The sequence below is a fragment of the Hydra viridissima genome, unplaced genomic scaffold (assembly GCF_058129835.1).
Source record: "Hydra viridissima isolate aposymbiotic clone 2 unplaced genomic scaffold, HvirCarnegie_v1 scaffold_6, whole genome shotgun sequence".
In the NCBI taxonomy this organism is placed as follows: Eukaryota; Metazoa; Cnidaria; class Hydrozoa; order Anthoathecata; family Hydridae; genus Hydra; species Hydra viridissima.
Genome location: NW_028324305.1, coordinates 3,002,251 through 3,024,758, shown reverse-complemented (window position 1 = coordinate 3,024,758; position 22,508 = coordinate 3,002,251). Strand labels below are relative to the sequence as shown.

General features: G+C 29.6%; 2 protein-coding genes, 1 long non-coding RNA gene and 1 pseudogene across 4 annotated transcripts in view; 2 read left to right on the top strand and 2 right to left on the bottom strand.

Moving 5' to 3' along the window:
• Nucleotides 1–1,733: 1,733 nt before the first annotated feature.
• Nucleotides 1,734–6,324, bottom strand: LOC149886635 (uncharacterized; annotated as a pseudogene). The gene is made up of 2 exons (XR_016453510.1): nt 2,572–6,324; nt 1,734–1,899 (listed from the first exon to the last, which is right to left on the bottom strand). The product of XR_016453510.1 is annotated as an uncharacterized LOC149886635 (transcript).
• A 1,637-nt stretch (nt 6,325–7,961) lies between these two features.
• Nucleotides 7,962–22,508, bottom strand: part of LOC149886632 (uncharacterized) — a 32,396-nt gene continuing 17,849 nt past the window's right edge. The window contains exons 3-4 of the mRNA XM_090091050.1: nt 10,046–11,353; nt 7,962–8,545 (exon numbers count right to left, since the gene is read on the bottom strand). Of these exons, the coding sequence (XP_089947176.1) occupies nt 7,962–8,545; nt 10,046–11,353 (1,892 nt within the window). The remainder of the gene's footprint in view (nt 8,546–10,045; nt 11,354–22,508) is intronic.
• LOC149886634 (uncharacterized) lies at nt 12,300–16,622 on the top strand. Its single transcript, XM_090090437.1, has 2 exons — nt 12,300–12,396; nt 14,599–16,622. Exons 1-2 carry the CDS (start codon nt 12,300–12,302, stop codon nt 15,969–15,971), a joined length of 1,470 nt encoding a protein of 489 aa, XP_089946563.1. The 3' UTR covers nt 15,972–16,622.
• On the top strand, nt 19,648–20,390 carry LOC149886633 (uncharacterized). Its single transcript, XR_016453532.1, has 3 exons — nt 19,648–19,683; nt 19,814–19,864; nt 20,315–20,390. It is a non-coding gene; the product is annotated as an uncharacterized LOC149886633 (long non-coding RNA).

Here is a 22,508-nt window from a genome sequence, read left to right as displayed (position 1 = left end):
TTCTATTTTCTTCATAACTGAAGCACTACCAATGACATATCCAAAGATATTAATGGTTAAATTCAATCTAAGTTTATTTAATTTGTCAGTAGAATTAAGAACTGCTCTTTCTGAAAGCATTGAACCATTTATTCTAACCAATCCAATACCAAAGTGTCATTTGTCTGAGCTTTTTTTAACTTCATTGAGTTTCCAGAGAGCCACAGCAACAGTGGCGTAGCTAGATGACGGAGGACCTTTTTTTTTTTTTTTTTATTTTTCCTAAGATAGATACCCTTCAAAAATTTAAAAAGTTTTGCTGGCAGAAATTGTTTAATTTGGCGGTGTTACATAATTTAATCTGATGTATTAAAGAATGATTGTTTGCTTTTAACGCTTAATACAGCTCTATATCTTTCATTAAAAAAAGTTTATAAACCATATAAAAAGTAATATTAATTCAACCAAGTACAATTTTGGTTTTTTGCTACACCTGCTACAGGTTCTCAGTTAATGGCTTTTAGTTTTTATATAAGACCTCTTTGTGAATAAAAAGGTGATACTAAATATGTATTCAATATTAAAAATGCAGGGGGTAAGCTTAAAGTTGTTTAAAAACATGACAAACAGGATTTTGCTACAGTTGCAACACATATATCCCAGTCAAAATTAAGTAGCTACGCTGCCAAATGTTTGATATTCTTAGAAAAATTTATGAACAAGAGAGACAAAACCCTACAAAAACTGAAGGTTTTTTTAGCGAAAATTTTATTTTTTGATTTAGTAAAATTAGTTAAGCTACAACAGCGGCCAAAATTTGATCTAAAATTTTTGTTATTTTAAATAAAAAAATATATATATATATTTTTATGTATGTGTGTAGAAAATATTAATAAATGTAGTCCGAGTTGACTGTTGCAATTGCTTCACTTGCAACACCCTGGATCCGCTCCTGGTTCATAGCAATTGCTTTTATAGTATGTCGATAGTATGTCAGCATGGTTACTTTGCTTTCTTCACTTGCAACACCCTGGATCCGCTCCTGGTTCATAGCAATTGCTTTTATAGTATGTTTATAGTATGTCAGCATGGTTACTTTGCTTTCTTGCTATTTTTAATATCTTTGCTATTGGCCAATATTTCAAATGAGATACGATCTACAACTGTTAAACGAGCTAATACCTCTTCAGCTTTGTTACCTATTTTATTAAAGTAGGCAGCAGAACTTGGTTGTTAAGTTTTCGACTTTTTTGAAACAATTTTAGGTTGCAAAATATTATGTTTGTGCTCTAATTGATACAAGAAACTTGAAGTTGATGAATAGAAATTAAGTTTGACTGAACAATTTTTGCACTTGAATATTTGACTTGTCTTTATCTTCTGATAAAAAATGCTCCAAATTTTAGAACGAATTTTTCAGACAACATTGTAAATGGCGACCAAGATATTTGTAATGCCGCACTGAAAATGTATTGTTTACTGTAGTTTTTTCTCGCAATCAACAAATCAATAAATAGCAATATTTTTCTCTTCTAACTAAAACTCTCTTTTTACAAATTTTCTCCTTTACATATACCCTATGCTTTTCCCAAAATATCCTTCCACAAACCGTCATAAATCACCACAAACACATATTTACAATTCTTATTGGTAAAAACTATTAAATCCCCAACGTCATTAAATGTTCTAGAACTTTTCGGAATTAGATTTACATTCCTCAGCGGAATCAATTTCTCAAAAGACGCCAGATTTTTTTGATTTTTAGAACGGTAAACTAATCGATAAATCGTTTGGAAATTAATCGAATAACGATTAACTTTTTTTATTCGATTAATCGTTGCTCGGTTACCACACCTTCTTTAACCGTAAATTTTTTTAAATAAACGTTATCTGATTTCCAGCTTGAATTACTAGAACAGTCTAAATTTCAATAAATCTCAAAAAGTTAAATCCGTAAAACATAATTCGATTCTCATTTTCATTTAATTTCTCCTTTCTAATCTTAAGTTTACCTTTGAATTCCTTAATGACACCTATAGTTACTTCTACCCACAATATAAACTTCTCGCTTTTAAATTTAAGAATACAATTTTTATAAACTCAGATGAAACAAAGTTCATAAACGAAAGAGAAATACTTAAATCAAAACCTCAAAATTCTCAAATAATTTGATATTATAAATTTTACTATTGCATTATTAATTATAATAATATTAATAATAATAATAATAACAATAGTAATAATGATAATAATAATAATAATAATAATGATAATAATAATAATAATAATAATAATAATGATAATAATAATAATAATAATAATAATAATGATAATAATAATAATAATAATAATAATAATAATAATAATAATAATAATAATGATGATGATGATAATAATAATAATAATAATAATAATCATAATAATAATAATAATAATAATAATAATAATAATAATAATAATAATAATAATAATAATAATAATAATAATAAAAATAATAATAGTAATAATAATAATAACTTCAACCTAAAAAAAACATAACGGTTAACATTCTGTTAGGGTCAGCATGTTGGTTAAATTAAATCAGATTGATACCTTTCAGATACTGGTATACGTCACTGTAAAGGTTTTAGTTTGAATTCCATCGTTTATTACAACACCATCTATTTCTCTTCTTTAATTCTTTTTCCTCTTCTCTTTTGTTCTGTTTTAGTTGAAGTAAAAATGACTGAGATTCTGTAATATTTTTATTTTTTTAAACTGGTTTCAAAAAAAAATTATAGAAATAAGAACGGCGTTGCTACTTAGTTTTGAAAAAATTTCAAATGATCCCCTAAAAGTAGTTGAAAGAAATAGTTTCTTTTCATTACTTATGTCTCTGAGCAATTGGTTTTTCTACAAAAGCTCGTTTGTTTGTAATGTGTACTAGTATATCCACTCATCCAGACAAACTTTAAGTAAGCTAAGTTTTATCTTAATTTTAAAAGTCAAGCAGTCGGTCTATTATTCATAAAGACTTTTAGTGACCAAACATTTTTTCCTTAGTTTATCAATCTGCAACTATTAATGACAACAGGGGAAGATTTTCGTCTGAATATTGTCAGAAGTATTAAGTACGAGTACATGTTGAAGAACTTGCAAATAGGAAAATTTTTGAAAATGAATGTCTGTGCTTTTTCCCTTGCAGTCTTCAATAACATTAAAGATACAAGTAAATTGTAAACACTAAAACTCAATTTTTTGAATACTTTCTAAACATGCTTCAGTAGTTTATGATTTAAAGTCACCATTACAGGTCTTAATGACATCTCATAAATATTGGCTTGGATAACTGGATTAAAAAAAGAGCTTAATTGCTTTAAATGAAACTTAATTGTCAGTAACTAAACAATAAATATAAAAAAGACCAACAAAATTTTTGAGAAAAAAAATATAGGATTACAGCGGAAGACAATTTAAAGTTTATTAACAATTTTTAGCCGATCGAGTTTCTATTTTTTATATAACTAAGTTGCGAAACAGAACTTGGTATTCAGGGCATTTGAATGTTTTCATCCTAAAACCTCTTTTTGCTTATATTTTACATCTCTAAACATTTGTTCAGTATTATAAAGATGTTGTTGTCATATAAGCAGCTTGCAGTCCAATATTGATAGTTTATTGTATCTGCATGCTACTCTTCTAAAACGTCTTTTCGCATGTTTTCTATAATTAGAAACAATTTTTCAGCGTTATGGAATTGTTAAACTTTATTTAAGTTTATTGCTATCCGAAGTGAGCATTTAGAGGATATTCTCTCATTAAACATCATTTCGCAAATTTGTCACTCATCCCTAAAAGTTGATTAAATTCGGTTAATAGAAAATTAATATTCTTAATTGATTAATCAATATTAATCAATATAAAATTGACTTGAAATTGAATAATATTCAATTGAATAAAGTTATAATTAAATAATTGATTACATCGAGTTGTTTAATTTTTGTTTAAGCATTTTGCAATCCATAACTGAGTAGTTAGTGTGTCTGCATGCTTCTCTCCTAAAACCTCTTTTTCGAGAACTTCTAATTCTCTGAACAAATTTTCGGCTTTTTCGAATTGTTTACTTTTATATAAGCACATTGCAATCCAGTATTTAGTATTAAGTGTATATTCATGCTTCTCTCCAAAAACTTCTATTTGCACAAATTCCACATCTCTGAACATGTTTTCAGCGAGATCGTGTTGCTGTTTGTCATGTAAGCACCTAGCAATCCAGTATTGAGAATTTAATGTATCTGCATGTTTAGCTCCTAAAACTTCGTTTCGTATAAACATTACATCTCTAAAGATTCTTTCAGCGTCATCGAATTGTTTTTTGGCATATAAGCACATTGCAATCCAGTATTGAGTACTTAGTGTGTCTTCATGCGTCTCTCCTAAAGCTTCATTTTGCACATTTTCTATATCTCTAAACATTTTTTCAGCTTTATGGAACTGTTTACTTTTAAATAAGCACATTGACATCCAGAATTGAGTATTCAGTGTATCAGCATGCTTCTCTCCTAAAATTTCTTGTCGCATAATTTCTACAACTCTAAATAATTCTTCGGCATTATTGAATTGTTGGTTGTCATGTAAGCACCTTGCAATCCAGTATTTAAGATTTATCGTACCTGAATGTTTCTCACCGAAAACTTCCATATGCATAATTTCAACATCTCTAAAAATTTCCTCCGCGCTTTCAATTTGTTGCTTTTCAAATAGGCACATTGCAATCAAATATTGAGTATTTAAGGTATGCGCATGTTTCTTTCCTAAAACCTCTCTTTGGATTGTTACTAATTCTCTAAACATTTTTTCAGCCTCATCAAATTGCTTGTTTTTATATAAGCAACTCGCAATCTTATATTTTGTATTTAATGTACATTCATCTTTCTCTCCTAAAATATCTTTTTGCTTGTTTTCTATAACTCTAAACATTTTTTCAGCGTCATCGAGTTGCTGTTTGTCATGTAAGCACCTTGCAATCCAATAATGAGTAATTAGTGTATCTGGATGCATCTCTCCTAAAACCTCTTTTTGTTTAAACATTACATCTCTAAACATATTTTCAGCGCTATTGAATTGTTGTTTGTCATGTAAACAGATTGCTATCCAGAATTGAGTATTTAATGTTGTTGCATGCGTCTCTCCTAATGCTTCATTTTGCAAAGTTTTTAAATCAGTAAACATTTTTTCAGCCTTATGGAACTCTTTCTTTTTATATAAGCTAGTTGCAATCAAGAACTTAGTTTTTAGTGTATATTCATGCGTCTCTCCTAAAATGTCTTTTTGCAAAAGCTCAACATCTCTAAATAATTTTTCTGCGTTATTGTAATCTTGTTTTTCAAATAAACACTTTGCAATCCAGTATTGAGAATTTACTGTATGTGCATGCTTTTCTCCTAATACTTCTTTTTGTATACTTACTAAATCTCTAAATAATATTTCAGCGTTTTGGAATTGTTTATTTCTATAGAAGCACATTGAAATCCAATATTGAGAATTTAGTGTGTCTGCATGCCTCATTCCTAAAACGTTTATCTGCATTTCTTCTACATATCTAAACAATATTTCAGCATTACCGAGTTGCTCTTTGTCATATAAGCATCTTGCAATCCAGTATTGAGTATTTCGTGTATCTGCATGGTTCTCTCCTTAAACTTCCTTTCGCATATTTTCTACATCTCTTAAAAATTTTTCAGCATCATCGAGTTGTTGTTTTTCATATAAGCATCTTGCAAACCAGAATTGAGAGTTTAGTGTATATACATGCTTCTCTCCTAAGACTTCTTTTTGTATTATTTCTAAATCTCTAAACATTTGTTCAGCTTTGTCATATTGCTTATTTTTATATAGGCATATTGATATCCAGTATTTAGCATTTAGTGTATATGGATGCTTCTTTCCTAAAACTGCTATTTGCATAGATTCTAAATATCTAAATTTCTTTTCAGCAATTTCGAATTGTTGTTTTTCATAGAAGCAATTCGCAATCCAGAAATGAGTATTTAGTGTATCTGTATGGCTCTCCCCTAAAACTTCTTTCTGCATAACTTCTACATCTCTAAACATAGTTTCAGCATTATGGAATTGCTTATTTTTATATAAACATTTTGCAATCAAACATTGAGCAGTTAGTGTATCTGCATGCTTCTCTCCTAAAACTGCTTTTCGCATAATTTCTACATCTCTAAATATTTTTTCAGCATTACTGAACTGTTTCTTTTTATAAAAGCACATTGCAATCAACCATTGGGTATTTATTGTGTCTTTATAGTTATCTCCTAAAACGTCTTTTTGCATGTTTTCTGCATTTCTAATCATTCCTTCAGCATCATTGAATTGTTGTTTATCGTGTAAGCATACTGCAATCCAGCGTTTAATGTTTTTTGTATCTGCATGCTGTTCTCCTGAGACTTCTATTTACATATTCTCTACCTCTCTAAACAATTTTTCGGCGTTGTCAAATTGTTTATTTTTATATAAGCAACTTGCAATCCAGTATCGGGAAGTTAGTGTTTCTGCATGCTTCTCTCCAAACACTTCGTTTTGTTTTTTTTCTACATCTCTAAACATTATTTCAGCGTTACCGAATTGCTGTTTTTCATATAAGCATCTTGCAATCAAGTATTGAGTGTTTATTGTATTTGCGTGTTTTTCTCCTAGTTCTTCACTTTGTATTTTTTTTAAAACTCTAAACCTTTTTTCAGCTTCATCAAATTTCTTACTTTTATATAAGCACATTGCAATCCAGTATTTAGTATCTATTGTATTTTCATGCTTCTCTCCTAAAACTTCTTTTTGTATAACTTCTACGTCTCTTAACATTTTTTCAGCATTATCAAGTTGCAGTTTCTCGTAATAACACCCAGCAATCCAGTATTGAGTATTAATAATATATGCATGCTTCTCTCCTAAAACCTGTTTTTGTATTGTTTCTAAATCTCTCAGCATTTTTTCAGCTTCATCAAACTGTTTCATTTTAAATAAACAACTTGCAATCCAGAATTGGGAATGTAGTGTTTCTGTATGCTTCTCTCCTAAAACTTCTTTTTGTTTTCTTTCTACATCTCTAAATATTATTTCAGCGTTACCATTTTGTTGTTCTTCATATAAGCATCTTGCAATCAAGTATTGAGTATTTATTGTTTCTTTATGTTTCTCTCCTAATGCTTCATTTTGCATTTCTTCTATATCTCTCAGCATTTTTTCAGCCTCATCAAACTGTTTCATTTTAAATATGCAACTTGCAATCCAGAATTGGGAATTTAGTGTTTCTGTGTGCTTCTCTCCTAACACTTCTTTTTGGTTTCTTTTTACATCTCTAAACATTATTTCAGCGTTACCGAATTGTTGTTCCTCATATAAGCATCTTGCTATCCAATATTGAGTATTTAGTGTATGTATATGTTTCTCTCCTAAAGATTCAACTTGTATATTTTTTAAATCTCTCAACATTATTTCAGCTTCATCAAATCGATTATTTCTATATAAGCACATTGCAATCCGGTATTTATTACTTAGCGTATATTCATGTTTCTCTCCAAATACTTCTTTTTGCATAACTTCTAGATCTTTAAATATTTTTTCAGCATTAATATGTTGTTGTTTGTCATGTAAGCATCTTGCGATCCAATATTTAATACTTAATGTGTCTGGATGTTTCTCACCTAAAACTTCCTTTTGCATATTTTCCACATTTCTAAACTTCATTTCAGCATTATCAAGTTGTTGTTTCTCATAATAGCACATAGCAATCCAGTATTGAGTATTTATTTTATATGCATGCTTCTCTCCTAATACCTCTTTTTGCATAGTTTCTAAGTCTCTCAGCATTTTTTCAGCTTTATCAAACTGTTTCATTTTGAATAAGCAGTTTGCAATCCAGCATCGGGAATTTAATGTATCTGCATGCCTCTCTCCTAAAACTTCCTTTTGTTTTTTTTCCACATCTATAAATGTTAATTCAGCAGTTTTAAATTTTGTTGTTCATATAAACATCTTGCTATCCGATATTGAGTATTTAGTGTATTTACATGCTTCTCTCCTAAGATTTCTCTTCTATAATTTTCCACTTCTGTAAATATTTTTTCAGCAATATCGAATTCTTGTTTGTCATATAAGCACATTGCAATCCAGTATTTAGTTTTTTGTGCATCTTCATTTTTCTCCCCTAAATATTCGATTTGCATTTTTTCTACATGATGTAGGATTTTTTCTGCCTCACAAGGTAGTTGTTTTTCATACAATCTCATCGCGATATTGAAGTTTTTATTAATTTTATTAATATCTTTTCCCTTCTCATTGAAATCTTCTAATCTGCTGGATGATTCATCTTTAAGGAACTGTAAGTAATTTATTTTGATTCCTGCCTCTATTAGTTTGTCTCTAAAATATTCTTGTTTTGATATTTGATCAGCAGCATTTCCCATTCCGGTCTCTTTGATCCAGCTATATTGATTTTCAATTAGATTTTTTAAATTCTCATTAATGGAAACCTGTGCCTCATAGAAGCATTCGACGAAAAGCTCACGATCATTGTGTTCTGTAAAAGAAAGAAAGGACAAGAGTTGAATTAAGGCATCGCGAATTGAGATATCTGTGAAAGTATCTGGTCTTCAAAGTTTCAGTTTATGGAAAAGCACGAAATTTACGGAATAGGCGAATAAACTTTAATTTGTTAGTGAAAATGCTATGAAAAACAAAACAAAGCAATAAATTTATGACTACAAAAGTATTAACACTATAGTGATGTTACTTTTTTAACACTTTTATAAGTAACATTTATAGTTTGTTTGATCAAACAACACATAATCAAAGTATTATAAATAAAAATGATTTAGTTAAGTAATCCAAAACTTTAATTAAAGTAGTAATGCATCTAGAAAAAATACAATGGATATTTAAACAATATTAAAAACCTCATTAAAACTTTTATAAATACGTATTCTTATAAACAGTTTAGCATTTCTAAACTGTTAAAAACTACCAATGAAAACACTGGTAATTTACTTATTAGGAAAAAACTATATTAATTGGGGGAGGGGGAGGGGCTATAAACTTTTTTTTTTTTATTATTTAATTGATTAAATAATATAAAGTAAAGATAAAAATAAACGTTTCTAAATATACTTCTTTATAACTAAAAGTTATGAAATTGAAGACCTCCGTTTTTAGTTTTAAGTAAAATTTACTAATAAAATGTACTAAAAAAACTAATTTAAATGAAACTGCTTAACCCCTTCCTTTGTATTAAGCACCTTAGAGTAGTACTTTGATTATGTGTAGTTTGATCAAACAAACTATAAATGTAACTTATAAAAGTGATCATTGTGTTCACGATCATTGTGTTCTGTAAAAGAAAGAAAGGACAACTCAAAAAAAGTCCTTTCGATAAATGTAACTTAATTTTTATAAATGAAAACTTAATTTTTTCTTTGAGTACTCGAGGTTGATTAGAAAGAAAAGTTGATCAATTAGTGCTCTGGAGATGTAGATTGCATTATCATTTTAAGGCGGAAATAAATATAAAAACCTTGTTGATGTAATTTTTTATAATATAAGTTTGATCAGTTTATTACAAAAAACTTTTAAAAACAGCTTTAACAGGTTTTTGCGATTTATAGTCATATACAAAGGATTTGAGTATAAGAGGTTAAATCCTTATGGTAAATAAATTACCATAGCTTTATGCCTTTAAAAAGCTGCTTTTTGGTTGTTGTTTTTTTTATAAATAAGCGCATAGAAATCTAATATTTAGTTATTAGTGTATCTGTTTCGTTAAGCAACTTTAGTTCATTTAAGATACAGAGAGATACACGACACATAATCGAACTTATGTATCGATTATGTATCGATACACGACACATAATTGAACTGTACAACCAATCTTTTTAACATGAGAGTTATTAACAAATCCAAATCTTGCTCTCATTCCTCAACAAATCTTTAATCTTTAATGTTTTATGTTAAAAGTAGCTGAGCTATACAAACTTATGCTCAAAAGACAAAAATGTTTTACTACTAAAAAAAGAAGTTGTCTTACCCCAGATGTCTCTCAGCCAAAAAGCCTGTTTGTGTAATGGTTCCTTTAGCTTGCAAATTAAATTTAAAAAGCTTCTCTCGTTGCAGTGCACAAGACCGCTAATGAAGGGCAGGCAGTGGCACAGTTTTTTGTTTTTAATAATTTCATGAAAATTAATGTTGAATAATACATGAACAGAAGCGCAAAACTTCATCAAAACCAAATGAACAAACTCATATTGTTGACTTACGATTGATTTTTTTATAAAACCAAGCGGTTCAAAACCATTTTCATCTAAGACCAACCCAAGCTCACTTGGTGAAAGGTTCACTTTTCCTCTAACCAATAGAGCGAAGGCTACTTCGCAGACCTTTAAAATATGCTGCTGGAATATTTGCATTAGCTGAGGTAACGGCTCTTTCGTTTTGCTGTTTTGTTGCACAAAGTGTAGAAAAAGCAGCGCGTGTAGTTCTGTCATATTTTTGACAGACTGAATGTTTAAAGTGAGCAGCAATGAAGAAACTGCTTTCAAATAAAGTGATACAGAGAGCAAAGCCGCATTATTAAAAGATGTTGTGTAAAGTTTTTCTATGTCAGCTTTTAGATTTTCACTCTCCAACAGATCTTCTAGGAAACTCTTTGTTCCACTTATGCTAAAACCCATAATTTGCATGCTAGCCGCATCTTTGTAATCTTTAATTGTGCTCCAGTATCTCATTGCAGCAAAGACATTTCCACATATAACACATTTACATGATTCTGATCTAAAAACATCTTCAAGCGCTGTTATTATGGGAATGGAGTTTGATGAATCGCGATTAATTAATTGTTCTATGTAAGGGAACTCATCTAATCCATCTATAATAAACATTGTGGCATTAAACGAAGAAACTTCGTACCCTTTTAAAATATTTTTGAAAAATTTCTTTATGAGTTGTTTCATGCTTGAAACATTTTGCAGTTCGTTGAATCTATTGAAATCGAAATAAAATACAAAGTTTAAATCTTTCCAGTGTAATCCGTTTGACCACTGATAAAGACAGTTTTGCAGAAAGTTCGTTTTCCCAACACCTTTAGGTCCTGAAATCAAAATCAAACGTGAGCTTCTATCAAACACCTCCTCGTACTTTATTTCTTTGTAACTGGTTTGTTTATGACAAAAGTACTCCCATTCGTTAAAGTCATCAGTAACCATCTTTAAGTCTGAATCTTCTACTGAAGCTAACATTAAATTGTTAACGACAGGGTTGGGCTCGCTTTCTTGACTTTGTTTATGTTGACATGTCCCGTAAGTGTTTTGATAATGTGCTTTCAGCTGGTCACTTGCATCTAAACAAGAAACATGTGAATTAACAGGACTGAAGTAAATGAACTGCGGAAATTTTTCTTTCCTCGAAAAATGGAAAAATTTTCCGTAACCTGCTGTCTTTGAATAAGATGTTCTTACACTATCTAATCAATGTTAACACACTTAAAGAGTAAAATTCTTTGCAACTTTGTTGGCAAATTAATGTAAATGAAATTTTTCTTTTCTTTTTTAATTTTGTTTAATTTTCATTTTAAATATTAAAAACTTTACCGAATATCAATGTATAACTTCAATGGAGAGAAGATTCTCTAATGATGCAGTTGACAAACTTTTCAGAGTACTTTATGGATATGAGCTTGATAGAAGGATAACAGTTAGGTGGTTAACAGTGTTTAGTCTGATTTAATTTAATTAAACTATTTGCAATAAATTTTGTAACCAAGGACTTTAGACTAAAGTTTACAAACTTGGAGCTTTGTTCATCTTTTCTTTAAAGCTTGTGAATATGTTGAATGTGTGTCTCATGGGAATGTTAAATCATTATCTATAAGAATAACACATAAATGAAGCCAAATGAAGAAGTACGGGTTTTTCTTTACTAAAGCTATTGAAACAGATGTCTTAATGTTTTAAGACTATCTTTAGATAACAAAACGTGTGAGAATTTTTGTATAGCTTGAAACTTGTTTTAAGGTGAAGGTGGATAAATATGAACATCATAATCAAAAATTCCCAAAAAGTGTTTCAGCCCAAGTGGGCATCGACGTCATTCTCATGTCGGTTCGATTTTAGTTTTAGGTTAGCGACGTCGCCAACGTAAAGTCAATATCGCAACAAAGTGAGAATGACGTCGAAAATTAACATCGAGTTGCGATGTTAAATTAACGTCAAAACAACGTAAAACTAGTGGTTTTATCCAACTTTGATATATAATTTGAATAAGACATCGTACAGACGTCGTCACAGATGCCCACTGGGAAATTTCAGCGATTTTTCTATCAAACATTTAGTGATATATCATTAAAATTGGCACGCGTTGATATTCAAGTTAACTCAACTACAGGTAGGTACACCTTAAAAAAACAAATACCGTAAGATATTTTCTTTTTAAGGTGTTTAAAGGTTTTTTTTAAGGTTTTTAAAGCTTTTTTAAGGTGTTTAAGGTTTTTTTTATGGTTTATAAATATGTAAAAAATTTAGTTTTTAATTAAAAACAACAGTCATATTTTATGTTCTTGTCAAGCACTGTGTGAGCTTTAGCGCATAATATTATTTGTTTTGAGACTCCATATAAATAGTCTCTCCAAAAAAATACAAGTTCGACTATTTTCATATTTAAAAAATGCGATAATAACAATTTAAAGACGTTTAAAGAAACAATTTAGATAACTATACAGTTGCTTCAAATATATATATATATATATATATATATATATATATATATATATATATATATATATATATATATATATATATATATGTATGTATATATATCACCCTTCCACACACCAGGTTCAAGTTTTTTTGAGTTTGTTAAAACCACATTTAATAAGTTCTTCAGCCAACGAATCTAAAAGGATTTAAAATGTTTTTGCTATTACAAATTTTTTGCCCCCGCCTTTGATATTGGTTTTCCAACAACAAAAGGTTTTTTTCTCACTTTTATAATAAATTTTGGTTTCCCCATTTACAAAATTACTAATATTTTTATCTATTAAATACATATGGTATAAAACAATTGTGTGCATAATTAAACATTAGTAATACTCCTACTAAATAAAAATATAATGCCTTATAGTTAGAGTGTTCAACTAGCTATAAATTTTAATTAATAGTAGTCCCTCTAATTACATTATATTAGAATTTACCATAGAGGTTGAAATTTGTAAGGATTTATTTTGTAGTTTTTAAGGGTTTTTATGGGGTTGTTTATGTCTTTTTTTTAATAATAAGTTTACAATAATGTGTGTACCAATTCTATGGCCTGAAAACAAAATGTTTACAAAATATTGAGTGAATTTGATTAACTGCTCTAAAATTATAAGCAAATAACCTGGTTGCTGTAGGTTGAAAATGAAAACAACGAGTTGAATCTTATAGATGATGGTTATGATGGTAACATTAACTCTGACTATGCATCAGATTCATTTTCAACTTAGCAAACTGCAAATAGAGACGTTTCAGTGCTTGGTAATGCTGTATCAGGCAATCAATCATGTCAAATAGCATCATCTTTACTTGTTATATAAATCTGATGTGCTAGTTAGCAATCTAGCAGCATGGGCTACACGTAATAGATGTACAAGGAAGGCTGTCAATGAACTGTTAAGTATTTTGAATAAAAATGGTTTATCTTCTTTTCCAAAAGGCTGTAAAACACTTCTAAAAACCTCTAAGTATATAAATATAAAACAGCTGTGTGGTGGTGAATACATTTACTTTGGCATTAAAAAAGTAATAGAGCAAATTTTAAAGGATTCTCAAAAAATTGTTGAAAGAATTGAGATGCTAATAAATGTTGATGGATTGCCTTTATGTAAGAGTACCAGCACACAATTTTGACCAACTTTAGCAAGGTTTTCAGAGTTACAGCCCACAGTGGTCCGTTTGGGCTGTTTTGCGGACAAATTTATATAACTATTTGAAGGCAGGTCAAAATTGCCTCAGATTTATATTATAAAGTTGCGGCCTATGTGTTAACATCAGGGTAGCAATCGTGCAAAAAATGGGGTGCTGATCCGCCCAGGGCGTCACTTTTTTATGGGTGTTAAAAAAAAAAAAAAAAAATTCTTCTTTCTAGTTTTTAAATTTCCTAACAGCACTACCTCCTTCCTTTACTTGCTTGTATTTTTCATAAAGGAGCGGCGAAAACCATTTTCCAACCCCTGCGATTACTGTGTATGCAGCCTAAACTTTTACGCCGAATCAAACTTTTTAATTATGTAATTTTGTAAACCATAAATAATGATTTGTAATTACAAAATAAAAATATTGTATAGTATTTTATTTATGTTGCGTAGTTATAACTACAACTATTCATGCAAGCTATAGCTTGCATTAAACACAGGAATTAGGTAATGACATTCATCACTGAATTAAAACTTCCTATTTACGAATTCTAGCAATAGTTTATATTGAATTAAAACCCTCAAAAATTAACATTAAAAGCCATATATAACAATTAACAATAAAAACTGTTTAACCACATTTTCGTCGCCAAATGGGTTAAAGCTTTTTAAAATAAAATTATTCAATTCAGAATAAGAACAAACATTAAACACTGAACACGATAAAAACAATTTAGTAAAAGTATATTACTTTGTTTCTGGTAATTTCTCCGTTCAATATGGTTCTCTATACAGAACAAGAAGTTTTTTACTTTTACTTTTAAACTCTAATGCAGATGGAAACAACTTAATATGGGAACAAATATCTCCAAACTCAGATTTTTCACAGAGGCCTCTTATGCTTCAAATGGGAAAAGAATCACGTGAGAATGCACAATCTTTAACCGTTTTTAATGCGGATATAAAAACAATGAAGGAGGAAGGTTTCATTATTATCTTCAACGGACAATATTTGAATATTAAAGTAAACATTGTTGCAGACAGTTTTGACAGAAAAGCATCAAATATATTTCAGGGCCTTGGAGGTGCTTACTGTGATCTTTGTGATTTATCTAAGGAACAATGTGAAGATATATGTACAATTGAACAGGGATTCGTTATAAATAGAGACATCGAAACCATGGAGCAGATATTTTTGGATTTAGTTCAAGAAGACGGCTCTTTAACTAAAAAGTCAAAGGATTATGATGTTCGCCATGGACAAACAGCAAGTCCAATAGCTGGATCTAACGTAAGGTCTGTACAAGTACTCCATGCATTATTCCGTGGATTTGACCACTTTATGAAAGTTGTGGTTCATTTATCTGCAGGAGTTCACGCATGGACAGAGTCTAAGACAGCCAGTACTACGCACTTCCTTGAAATAGAGAAAAAAAATATACAGGATTTAATTGGAAAAAAAACAGGTATCAAGTGGGATTTTGCAGATTCATCAGGTCAAGGGGGTAGTACTACAACTGGCAACGTGGCTAGAAATCTTCTTTATAATGAGAAAAATAGAAAACTGATTACTGACTACATTTCAAATAAACATGCCAGAATGTTAGCAGAGCAGTACGGTTTCTTGTTGTCTAATATTATTCGTGCTATGTCATCTAGTCAGAAAATTAACATAAAAAAATATAGAGATATATGTAAGGAGACAAACATTCTTCTTCGACAAGAAGTGCCCTGGGTTAGTTTGACACCGACTATTTATAAGTTATTAGGACATACTTGGGAGCTTATTGAGTTAAATAATGATACAGGACTTAAATCATGGAGCGAGGAAGGCATGGAGGCCAACAACAAACAACTTAGAATATTTAGAGAAAAACTATCAAGAAAAACAAATCAGTTGCAGAACTTGGAAGATTGTTTTAAAAGACTCTGGGTGGGCTCTGACCCTTTAGTTACCGAGCAAAGGAACAAAGGTCGATTACAATGCAAATTGTGTAGTGAGATAGGGCATAGTAAAAAAACATGTTTCAAAGTACATAAAAATGACATTGTTAATACTTTGTTTATGTAAAATAAAAAAATTAAACTTGAGCGTTTGCTATTTTTTTAGTCTTTTTAAAAGTTTAGATAAAATAACTTGTGCATTATGCTTAAAGAAACAATTAAACATAGTTTTTATAACCACAAATAACTTAAAAACCGGGTGTTTGGTAAATATATGTGGCATACCAAAACAATGGCAACAGTATGAAGTTTCTAAATAATATATGGTTTAGTATTACCAAATTTCCGGTTTTTGAGATATTTGAGGAAGTATACAAAATTTAAGAGATTTTTTTTTGCAGAAACTGACTTTTGCATTAAATTTTTTTAAAAGAAATGAAATTTTTTTATTAATAACGTTAAAAAAAAAAAAAGGAGTTAATACTTTTATTTTGTTCATTCAATTTCGTGAGAAATGAAATATTTTTTTTAATTTTTGTTTATAAATCTGCTGCATATAATTAAAATTAGAAAATGTATGTGAAAAATCTAACTCTGCGGTGTGAACGTTTTTTTTACATGTTTTTTAAAACTTTGAAAGGTTGTCATTTCTTAACCAGGCATGATAATCACCTCTAGTCTTTTCCATTTAAGTCGAATTTTATTGTAGTTTCAAAAAATCATTAAAAAATTTTAGTCCAGAAATATAGATTTTTTCATTTTGTCCACCATTTGGACCACTGTGCAGCCATTTATTGTATGTCTATTTTGTTGTAAAAGAGACCAGATAATTTATTTGATTATTTGAATGAACTTTTAACTGAGTTTAGATTGCTTAAATTTATTGGGATTGAACACAATGGAAAAGTTCTACCTGTTTCAATTAAAGCATTTGTTTGTGATGCGCCTGCACATTCTTTTTTAAAGAATATTTAAGATCACAGAGGATATCATTCATGTGAGCGATGTTTAGTTGAAGGAGAATATGATAGAAGGGTTGTTTTTACTAAAGTTGATTTAAAGAATATATTTATTTAAATCATTCATTAGGAACAAATAATGTTTGCTGTGAGCCTCATCAATTACGAAGGGCTCCCTTAGTAGATTATGGAATATTGTGTGTAAAGGAGTTTGTTATTGACTATATGCATTGTGTTTGTCTTGGTGTTATGAAGCGGCTAATAAAATATTGGTTTGAAGGCCCACGTATTTGTCGCCTATCATGTCAGCAAAAAAAACAAATGTCTGATAAATTTGCTTTTTATCATAACAAAATGCCCAGTGAGTTCGCTCGACAACCAAGTTCACTTGATGAATTTAAGCGTTTTAAAGCAACTGAGTTTCGACAATTCCTGTTGTACACTGGACCAATAATTTTTAAAAATATTTTTTCAAAAGAGGTATACCAGAACTTCTTGTGTTTAAGCATTTCAGTATCCTTAATGAGCAACTCAAATGTTTTGAAACAACAACATTTCTTGGATTATGCAAAAAAGTTAATGGCTTTTTTTGTATCAAATCTTCAAGGCTTTTATGGGCCACAATTTTATTTTTATAACGTTCATGCTTTGCTTCATTTACATGAAGATGTTTTGTATCATAACTGTAGCCTTCATGATCTTTAAAGTTTTCCTTTTGAGAATTTTCTTCAAATTGTTAAAAAATTTGTAAAAAGTGAAAATAAACCTCTCATCCAATTAGCAAATCGCCTGAGTGAGTTAAAAAGTAGCAATTTTTGTTATGGCACTAAGACAAAATTGTACCAAATGATCGTGATGGATGGTTCATTTTAAAATCACTTGAAATTGTGCGTATTATTGAAATAGTTTAAGAATCACAGTTTGATTGCAATGTTATTCCTTTTTGTGCCATTGATAACCTTTTTACCATCTCTTGTAACTCATCAGATTTTGGAATATACAAAATTTCTAAGTTCAATAAAATGAAAAGAAAATACATAACTTTATCTGATATTTGCTACAAATTAGTTTGTCTGGAACAAGATGATGATTTTATATTAATTGAAGTTAATCATGAAATATTATATTAATATTTTTCAATTAGAGTTATTTTTTCCATTGCAAAATTTATTAACTTGTTGATTTCCTATTACTTTATTTAAACTTGCTGTTTCAATGTGATAATGAATTTTTGTATTGTTAAGTTTAACATTTATATCTCTTAAAGGACTAAGGATTTAAAATATATTGTTATTGACTATTTAAAAAAAAGTATATAATGAATATTAATTTTAAATAATTTAAAAATAGTTAATAATAGTAAAATAATTTTTTATAATTCATAAAAATTTACATACTATGAAGCATGAGATCCTTTTTGTAGTAGCTAACATATCATAAACATGAATAAAATGTTGAAAGAGCCATTTTGTTGGGCTATTTGGAATGAAGATGAAGATGAAGAGACCTCAGGTGTTATCCCATCTAATTAGGTAGTTGCTAGAAGCCATATTTTTTGGCCACCTAACAATTTTCTGGAAGTGAAACATGCGTTTTATGGACGAAGGGAGCCTGATCACTCAAGGAAAAAATTTATAATAAAAATTTAATTAAAACTAAGGTTTTTGGTAAGCATTGTTAAACAAAATGTCAACTATCATATTTGCAAAACATTTTCTTTATGTTTTTAAATTTTAATTTAGGAACATATGAGTTTTGCAATGAAATATGCAATACGCAAGTCGACTGGTTCTCCACAGATAATGAAAAAGTCTCACCAATAAAGAAAAAAATAATTAAAAAAACAATTAATAATTGCTTTTAAATATGTTATGATGTTTTATAGAATCAATAAAACAAAACAATATGGTAATTAATTTGTAATTATCCAATATAATTTTTGCTTAGCAAAAAATTAACTCTATGTTAGATATTTTGTGTTAAATAATTATTAAAAAAAATTGGGTTATAACAAATTAATTTAAATAGTATTTTGCTATAATTTGTAGATAACAGTCAAAATGTTGAAGAGTTTCCTACACCACCATCGCAAATATATGTTTATCAAGGTATATGCAAATTTGTAATCTGTTTAATTTTTATGATTTTAAAAAATTATTTTCCCCTTGAAATTAGAACGTAGCTTAACTGATTTTTTTTGTAGTCATTAGGGAGTTAATTATTGTATTGAGCCTTTTCTGAAAGTTTGTATGCTTAACTAGATATTTTCCATAATTTTTTTTTTTTTTTAAACAACTTTAAAATTTAAAGTAAGTTTTTAAAAGTGAATACTTCTAAACCAAAACCTCTTTTACGACAAAATCATTCAGAAAATGGCGATGCTCATCTTACCCATAAGTGGAATTTTATATTGAATTTATATATTCTTTTTTTTTCTGGATTAACTTTAGAAAAGTTATTGCATTTTGAGAATCAGACATCAAGTGTGAAAAAGAATGAAATCTCATCAAATTTCAATGAAAAAGTATAGCTAGCTATAAGTTATTTTTCTATTTTATTTAAATATTTTTTGATCAATCATCATGAAATAATTATGATTGACAATGATGAATATATAGATGAGTATATCATTGCCTTATTTTTCTAGTTAAAAAATTTAAAGAGAGTGTTTTTACCCAGCAATGAAACTGGAAAACAAGTAATGATCTTTTAAAAGTTATTAATTTTGTAAAGTTATACTGTTATATAATTTTTATTTTATGTTAGGTTATGTAATGATCTATTTTTTTGTATTTTTTTTTTAACAATATATTTTATAAATTTAATAATAATAATTTTTACTAGAATTTATGTAAGTTAAAGAAAATCAATGATGAAGAGGTATGTTTCATTGTCAGCTATCATCCAAACTACAAACAATCAATAAATATTATTTATTTTACAAGAGAATATCTTTAGGTAAAGCATACTACTTTATTTACTATTATTTTACTTTTGATTTTTTTCTCAGGTTGATTTTCAAGAGACCTCTGGTAGTTCACAAGTTCAAAACAATTCTGAGGTACCGTACATAAACACTGATTATACTAAGTAAGTTATTTTTCTTTCTGTTAGTTTTAAATCCATGTTTTCACACTTGCGTGGTTTGGATGGTTCTCCATAGTGACATATCAATGCCATTATGAAAGAGTTGAAGCAATTTTTTACAACCGCATGCCCTTCCTGACGTTAACATGAGGCAGGTTGTGCTGGATGCCAATAGCAGGATATTAATAGCAGGATAACTTGACCTGACGGAGTCTGCGTGTAGTTTTCTCCGTTTGAAATTCTACTTTTATGTTTTTATATATATACTAAATACACTAAATATAGTATACTAAATATAAATATACTAAATATAATATACTAAATATATATACTAAATATATATACTAAATATAGTAAAGTATAATTCACGGTATAATAGTGTTAGTATAATTCATTAATTAATTGATTAAAAAAAATCATTTAGGAAGAACATTTTACTAAAAGTCAATATAGTAGAAAAGATGCAGCTACATTGCCAGTTAAAGGGTTTCCGTTAACTGGCAATGTAGCTGCTAAGGTTTTCCGTTAAATGGAAAGGTTCTCAATATATTGAAGATGTATTAGCTATTGCCCTTACCTAGTGGGCATGTGTCCTTAAGATGTTCTAAGAATGATACATGTCCACTGGGTATAGTAAATATTGTGTACTTTAGAGCAAATAATTTTCTTAGATAAAATAGCTAAGTTTGAACACTTGTTCTTATCATATCATCCAATATATAAGTTTACTACTGTGATCAAAAAGTAAGGTGAATTTTTAATTTAAACTTCCCGTCTTATTCGAATCGTCCAATCTTTTTTATTTCTAAGTTGGTAGGAATGTCATTAACATTTGCGCCAAATTACATGTCAAACTCATAATTATTTTTTTTGTTTACGCTTGTTTCTGAAGTACCAAAAGTGCATTCGGCGATTTTCACGATGTCTAATTTTGTTGAGCAAAGAAGTGCTATTAAATTTTGTTTGCGGAATGATATTTCTGCAGCTGAAACGTATCGAATGTTGCAAAAGGCCTTCGGTGAAGAGACTATGTCTCAAAAAAATGTTTACAAGTGGTACAAAGACTTCAAAGAAAGCCGAGAACGTGTTGATGACTTGGAACGCTCCGGACAACCATCGACTTCGATTGATGATCGCCACATTAACAAAATCAAAGAATTGGTGCTTGCAAATCGTCGGTTAACCATTCGAGACCTTGTTGACATGGTTGGAATATCATTTGGGTCGGTGCAAGCGATTTTGAAGGATCATTTGGGCCTCAGAAGACTCAAATCACGTTTGGTGCCGAAATTTCTCAATTTCTTTGAAAAAGAGCGTCGTGTTAAAACGTGTGAAGCTATGCTTTCTGACTATCAAGACGTCTACAAACAAATTATTACTGGCGATAAGACTTGGGTCTACGCATACGACCCTGAAACAACCGACCAATCGAGTGAATACCGTGAAAAAGGCGAGCCGAGACCGAAGCAACCACGTCAAAGTCGCTCAAAAATCAAGGTCATGTTGACTGTTTTCTTTGATTTTTGTGGTGTCGTGCACTACGAATTCCTTCCAACTGGCCAAACTGTCAACAAGGAATTTTATTTAAGCGTTATGCGACGTTTGCGTGAAGCTATTCGCAAAAAGAGACCGGAATTATGGGCCAATAACTCTTTGATTTTGCACCACGATAATGCGCCTTCGCACACAGCACTGGTTCTTCGTGAGTTTTTCGCCAAAAACTCTACCCATGTTGCTCCACAACCACCGTATTCGCCCGACTTAGCACCGTGTGATTTCTGGCTGTTCCCAAAGCTCAAGAGACCACTCCGAGGAAATCGTTTTGAGTCCATTGAAGAGATCCAACGTGAATCGGCACGCGCATTGAAGGCTATCCCTACCGAGGACTTTTCGGCATGCTTCGAAGACTGGAAAAAACGTTGGCAAAAGTGCATTGGGACCGGGGGGGATTATTTTGAGGGGGACGATACAGATTTGGAAGAATAAATAAAGATTTTTCATTTTATAAAAAAATTCACCTTACTTTTTGATCACAGTAGTATATTAAGGTTTTTCAGTTGGAGTTTAACACTGCTTTGGAATCGTTCTCTTTAAATAAAACAATAGTAATATAAATATTTTGTTTTAGCGTCGCTACGTACGATGTGTTCGTCAAGTTCTTTTTTAAAGGAACAAATCGCCTTGAAAATATTAAAGACTCAAGACCAAAAAAACAAGCTTTTAAAAATCTTAATATATGCAAAGTTGTGTGCTGTACGTTTTATAAATTACTTCAGTTTTTAGAAGCTTTACTTTTATTACTATGTACCTTATTACTATGCTTATTTTTCCACTTACTTTTTTTTTTACATTTATTTCCATTTTTAAATATTATAATAATATAAATAGTGAGTTGGTTTAAAATAGTAGCTTTTAATGCCTTTTTTTGTTGTTGTTATAGAAATAATTATTCAAATTGTTATGAAAGTTATTATTTGAATAGTTGATACGTTTAATTTTTAAGTCATTTTTCATATTTCAGGTGCCGCAATGAAGGATAGATGATTTAACAGAGAAGACATTTTAAATAGCGTCAAAGATATTTTGCGATACGCTCCAGACAAGGACACAGGTCGAAG

Excerpts from the sequence above, each read along its gene's own strand:
- LOC149886634 (XM_090090437.1), top strand. The coding sequence starts at position 12,300 with ATGCCCACTGGGAAATTTCAGCGATTTTTCTATCAAACATTTAGTGAT. Across the intron at positions 12,397-14,598 it reads TCAAGTTAACTCAACTACAG|AACAAACATTAAACACTGAA; the intron begins GTAGGTACACCT and ends ATTCAGAATAAG.